The 6,673-nt window shown below is 39.4% G+C and overlaps 1 protein-coding gene across 1 annotated transcript in view; it reads left to right on the top strand.

Annotated features, from left to right (window-relative positions):
* TRPC5 (transient receptor potential cation channel subfamily C member 5) overlaps positions 1 to 6,673 on the top strand; it is a 121,908-nt gene that overhangs the window by 19,071 nt on the left and 96,164 nt on the right. Inside the window, exon 2 of the mRNA XM_077763125.1 lies at positions 5,351 to 5,872. Within this exon, the coding sequence (XP_077619251.1) occupies positions 5,351 to 5,872 (522 nt within the window). The remainder of the gene's footprint in view (positions 1 to 5,350; positions 5,873 to 6,673) is intronic.

Raw genomic sequence — 6,673 nt, 5'->3', positions numbered from 1 at the left:
CTAGGGTAGATCCAGGAGCAAACTCATTAGGGCCTGAATGCAAAGCCCCAGGGAGAGACAGGCAAAGTAACTTCTTTAGGGGCCATGCCCTAAGCCCACATCATGGCAAATTTTAAAACTCAATCAAGTTGGTTCATGCACCAAGTTTCTTTAGAAATACAGTTATAGATAATATGAATGAAACCTAAGTTCTTCCTCTGTTGATTTGCTTCCCCTTCTTCACTTTTCCTTTTAAAAATCATAATTTTTAATGGGAAGTCCAAGAACATTCAGTATACTTTTGGAGTTCAAAGAGAAGGCAAAACTTGATAAGAAAAGAATAAAATTGGATTTTCTACTTGACCTCAATATGAACACATAATGGCTGTTAAAGGATTATTAAAATTCTTGGATGAGTTTTAGTAGGCTTCTGGTGGAGCCTGTCAGGTTTTCTAGGTAGAGTATCATATCGTCTGCAAAAAGTGAAAGTTTGACTTCTTTGCCAATTCTGATGCCTTTTATTTCCTTTTGTTGTCTGATAGCTGGTGCTTGGACTTCCAGCACTATGTTAAACAACAGGGGTGAGAGTGGACATCCCTGTCATGTTCTTGATCTCAGGGGGAAAGCTGTCAGTTTTTCCCCATCGAGGATGATGTTAGCTGAGGGCTTCTCATAGATGGCTTTTATGATGTTTAAGTAAGTTCCTTCTATCCCGACTTTCTCTAGAGTCTTTATTAAGAAGGGATGCTGTATTTTGTCAAATGCTTTTTCTGCGTCTATTGACAGGATCACATGGTTTTTATCTTTTCTTTTGTTAATGTGATGTATCACATTGGTTGATATGCGAATATTGAACCAGCCCTGTAACCCAGGAATGAATCCTACCTGATCTTGGTGGATAATTTTTTTTATGTGCTGGCTTCACAAAATGAGTCTGGAAGTTTTCCTTCGGTTTCTATTTTTTGGAATAGTTTGAGAAGAATGGGTATTAATTCTGTTTTAAATGTCTGGTAGAATTCCCCAGGGAAGCCATCTGGCCCAGGGCTCTTATTTGTTGGGAGATTTTTGATAACTGATTCGATTTCCTCACTAGTTATAAGTCTGTTCAAGTTTTCTATCTCTTCCCGTGTGAATTTTGGTAGTGAGTGTGTGTTTAGGAATTTGTCCATTTCTTCTAAGTTGTCCAATTTGTTGGCATATAATTTTTCATAGTATTCCCTGATACTTGCTTGTATTTCTGAGGGGTTGGTTGTAATAAGTCCATTTTCATTCATGATTTTGTCTATTTGAGTGCTCTCTCTTCTTTTTGAGAAACCTGGTTAGAGGTTTGTCAATTTTGTTTATTTTTTCAAAGAACCAACTCTTGGTTTCATTGATCTGTTCAACTGTTTCTTTGGTTTCTATATTGTTTATTTCTGCCTTGATTTTTATTATTTCTCTTCTCCTACTGGGTTTGCGGTGCTCTTGTTTCTCTCCCTCTAAAAAAAAAAAAAAAAAGGTTAAATCATGATCCTTATACAAATTTAAAGTAAACTCATGTCAAATATTTTATTTAATTCATTAATTAGTGAGGGATCCAGGAGGCCAGAGATTTGCATTCTCTGGCCTGCACACCAAGTTCAGCCTGTCACCTGTCTTTGTAAAGAAAATGTTATGGAGTACAGCCACACCCATTCATTTCCATATTGCCTATGGCTGTTTTCCTGCTACAAGGGCAGAGCTGTATGGCCCATAAAGCCTAATCTATTTACAGGCAGGCCTTTTATGGAAAAAGTTTGCTGACCCCTGAGATAGGCTATGAGGAATGCTGAAAAAAATTACAAATAGATGCAGAGAAATTTACAAATAGATGCATAACGTAATGATCAATTGCATTTCACTAAACAAGAAATATTACAATATTACAATTACAATTATAGACTTGTATAGCTCAAAGACAACTAAAGCACGGATAATCCAGAAAATACACTAGATCTGAACTATTAGGCTGGTTACATGAACAGAAACTCAGATTAAGATGCAGGGCGAAATCTTATTTAACAAAGGAAAGCACAAGTGGGGAAGAAGCTGGGACTTAGAAACTAACAGAACAAAGAATGTTTTAATGCACGACCCCAGTGATTGCAATTTGGAATGGAGGAGCCAGAGACTGACTACTTGAGCACATCCTACCTCAAGCTTCACTTGCTCTGGAAATGGGCTGGGCCCACTCTTTGGGGTAGATCAGCAGACTGTTGTGGGGGAGCTGGGCCAGGCTGAGTCCGATCCTATTTATTCCCTTGGTTTCAACTACTTGTATAGTCTGAATACTCTCTCACATCTGTGTTTTCAGCTCTTCAGCCTTGACCTTTCCTTCAAGATTCATTCTAGAGTTCTACAATTTCCTGCTATTGTTCCAATAGGTACTTCAAATTTAACATGTCCAAAATTGAACTTGTTTTAACCCTAAACCTGCTCTTCCTCCTGTATTTCACTATCTCAGCTGATGACACCACTATTCAATCAAGCATACAACCCTGACACCTTACATCTTTGATTTCTTCTTCTTCCAATACTACCTGACACATCCAATGAATGTCTTAAATCCATTTTAGAATTACTGTCTAGCTTAAGACCCACCATCTCTTCATTTGGATTAATTATATCTTTCTTTAAATTTTTTTAATGTTTTATTCATTTCCTGAGAGACAGAGTGCAAGCAGGGAAGGGGAAGAGCGAGAGGGAGACACAGAAGCCAAAGCAGGCTCCAGGCTCTGTCAGAACTTTCAGCACAGAGCCCAACAAAGGGCTCAAATTCATGAACCAGGAGATCATAACCTGAGCAAAAGTTGGATGCTTAACTGACTGAGCCACCCAGGCGCCCCAATGACATCTTTTAACTAGTCTTATCTTTCTGAAACTCATCCAGTGATATGTTGGAGCTGGCTTACACCAGCTGGTAAGAGTTGGTTGTACACATCTATTCCTAACTGTGTGTTATCTGATTATATTGGTAGCTTGAAATTGGCTGCAATGGGAGAGTACCCACTCACACCACAGAAACTGGCAAACACTACAAATCAAGATTTTTTTAATGAAGAGCTGCTTATTAAACATTTACAAGCATATTTAACACCGTTCATTCCACACACTTGGGCCATACTAACCTTTGTAAGACACTTGTTCAACTGTGCCACTCTCCTTGATTAAAACTCTTCAGTAGCTCTCTATCACTAACAGATAACATTAAGTTCCTTAACATAACATATGAGGCCTTTCATTATCTGGCCTCTGCCTAAATGTCCAGCTTCCTCTCCTACCCTTCCATCTCACAATTTCTATGTTAGCTCAAAGGTCACAAACTGATTTACTCAAGCCTAAATCACCTCATATATGTATTTTGCTTGGACTCCACACTATCTTTAGCTTTTCTGAGCCAACATTTAAAACCTTAAGAAATTCTACCCTGAAGGGGATTGAGAGGTATAGACTTCCAGTTAGAAAATAAAGCATAGAGTTCCTGGGTGGCTCAGTCAGTTAAGCATCCTACTCTGGCTCAGGTCATGATCTCACAGTCTGTGAGTTTGAGCCCTGAGTCGGGCTCTGTGCTGACAGCTCAGAGTCTGGACCCTACTTCTGATCCTGTGTCTCCCTCTATCTCTGCCCTCCCCCACTCATGCTCTGTCCCTTTCTCTGTCTCTCAAAAATAAATAAACATTAAAAATTAATTAACTAATAGTAGTATTACCTATTACTAAAAGGTAATACCCATCACCCTTTTAGTCCATCCCCCACCCACCTCCTTCCATTAACCCTCAGTTTGTTCTCTTATTTAAGTGTCTCTTATGGCTTGCCTCCCTCTCTGTTTCTCTTATTTTTCCGTCCCCTCTCATATGTTCGTCTATTGTGTTCCTTAGATTCCATGTATGAGTGAAATGATATTTGTCTTTTTCCAACTTATTTTGCTTAGCATAATACACTCTAGTTCCATCCATGTCATTGCAAATGGCAAGATTTCATTCTTTTCATTGCTGAGCAGTATTCCATTGTGTGTGTATATATATACGACACCTTCTTTATCTATTCATCAGTCAATGGACATTTGGACTTTTTCCATAATTTGACTCCATCTTTTTTTTTACCATTTATTTATGTATTTAATAATTTACTGTCAAGTTAGGCAACATACAGTGTAGTCTTGGCTTCAGGAGTAGATTCCTGTGATTCATCACTTACACACAACACCCAGTGCTCATCCCAACAAGTGCCCTCCTCAATGCCTATCACCCATTTTCCCTGCCCACCCAACCCCTTACCCCCATCAACCCTCAGTTTATTCTCTGAGTCTCTTTAAAGAGTCTCTTATAAGAGTCTCTTATAGTTTGCCTCCCTCTCTGTTTGTAGCTCAGTTTTCCTTCCCTTCCCCTATGGTCTTCTGATAAGTTTCTCAAATTCCATATATGACTAAAACACACATTTTGCAGCCAAAAGATTTTTTTTATCCTTTGAGCAATGATCATTGATCACTGCAGGTTCTGCAAACTCACCCAAAAATGTCCCTTGATACTCAAAGAACCCCATACCTTTCACCAATAACTGCTATTTACAACAAGCATTAAATCATGGATATAACAGTGTTACCAAAAGTCCCTTTAGCTATTGGTAACGCCTCACCCAAGCCAAAAGGTCCTCATTTACAGAGTATTTCTTTCTGACAATAAGAGATTCTCTCTATCTTGCTGGGACCTACAGGGAGTTGGAAGAACTCTATCTGACCTTGATCTTTGGTCTCCTGAAGTCCTATATACCTACAAAGTCAATGTAACTGCTTGAGATTTCTTTTCTTCAGCCTCCAGGGCTTGATTTAGTGGCATGGTCTTTAAGATTCACTTAGAACTGAACACATGTTACTATGTATTCCTACTTACCAATTTTATATAAGTCTGACCCACCCAACTAAACTCCAGAAGGTTAAGAAAAAATTTCCCTCTCTTCTCTATATCCTCCATTGTGCCTCAGATGAAATTGGGCATATTGTGGTTGCATAATTTTAAGAAGCAAGCTCTAGAGTCCTATTGCCTGAGTTTGAATCTTGGCTCAGTTACTAAAAGCTATGTAAGCTTGGGTATATAATTTAACTTCTGTGTGCCTCAGCTTCTTCATTTGAGGAGAATATTTACCTTACGAGGTTGTGGGGATTAAATGAATAAATATATGTAAAGTGCTATATGCCTGCCATATAGTTAGTATTCCACAAATAGCTATGATGATGAGTGTCATTGGCAAAAGAAAGGTGACTCCAATTCCTGAATCACTAAAATTTAATGCATTATGCTCCCTCTCTCTCCTAGCCTTAATCCTGACCGTTATGCCTTTATTTTATTGTACCTAGGTCCCCACTCTGATGATGGATACCCAGTTCTCTGAGTTCACACCAGACATCACTCCCATCATGCTGGCCGCCCACACCAACAACTATGAAATCATCAAATTGCTTGTTCAAAAACGGGTCACTATTCCACGGCCCCACCAGATCCGCTGCAACTGTGTGGAGTGTGTGTCCAGTTCAGAGGTAGACAGTCTGCGCCACTCCCGCTCTCGGCTGAACATCTATAAAGCTCTAGCAAGCCCCTCACTCATTGCCTTATCAAGCGAGGACCCCATCCTAACTGCCTTCCGTCTGGGCTGGGAGCTCAAGGAGCTCAGCAAGGTGGAGAATGAGTTCAAGGCCGAGTATGAGGAGCTCTCCCAGCAGTGCAAGCTCTTTGCCAAAGATCTGCTGGACCAAGCTCGGAGCTCCCGGGAGTTGGAGATCATCCTCAACCATCGAGATGACCACAGTGAAGAGCTTGACCCTCAGAAGTACCATGACCTGGCCAAGCTAAAGGTGGCAATCAAATACCACCAGAAAGAGGTAAGCTGAGCTCTTCTCTGCTTTCAGGAGAGGTTATGCCCTCCAGAATCCAGCATAGCAGAGTGAGAGTTGGTATTTTTCTACCACTTAATCCTCTCACCAACAAATGGTTCAATAGGCCTCAAAAAAAAAAAAAAGCAGGTTTATTTATCTGAAGTACACACAGCCTCTGCATATTTTCTTTATGGACAGAGAAGTAGGGGAAAATACTTACCATCTGATTTGTTGATGGAAAAGTACTCATTCTTTCCAAAAATGTTTATTCAGCACTGTTCTAGGTGTTTGCGATACAGAAAACAGGCACTGACCCTACCTTCATGAAGCTTACAAGCTAGTTGTGGACATTAAGTAAATGATCACATCAGTGAATATATAATTACAAGCAAAGTGAGTGATCTGAAGGAAAACTTCTATAACACATAACAAATGACTCCATCCTTCATCCTGGGACCATGGTGCTCAATAATCATGGAGGGCTCACTGTCTGGATACTTTTTGAAATGAATTATTATCATTAATAGCATCTTTGATTAAAGGCATCTGAAACACTGAAGCTGTGTTTCATAACTGTGGCTCCCTAGTTCACTTTACATAAATACTTATGTTAAACTCAGAAATACTTTTTGAGATGTTTTCAGCATTTTACCAAGGTCTTTAGGATGAAATAGTGATAAGTGATAGACAATTCAGTGGTTTTCCTTACCTTGATAAAATGCAGTTAACATCCATCAAAGGTATAATGGAGATCACCTTCAAAGATTCTTTATTACCCTGAAGACATTTGAGACTGATGGTATGCTA

Source organism: Crocuta crocuta, unplaced genomic scaffold, assembly GCF_008692635.1.
Source record: "Crocuta crocuta isolate KB4526 unplaced genomic scaffold, BGI_CrCroc_1.0 scaffold1112, whole genome shotgun sequence".
NCBI classification, from domain to species: domain Eukaryota; kingdom Metazoa; phylum Chordata; class Mammalia; order Carnivora; family Hyaenidae; genus Crocuta; species Crocuta crocuta.
The sequence above is the reverse complement of the archived record's forward strand: the minus strand, read 5'-3'. Positions and strand labels throughout refer to the sequence as shown.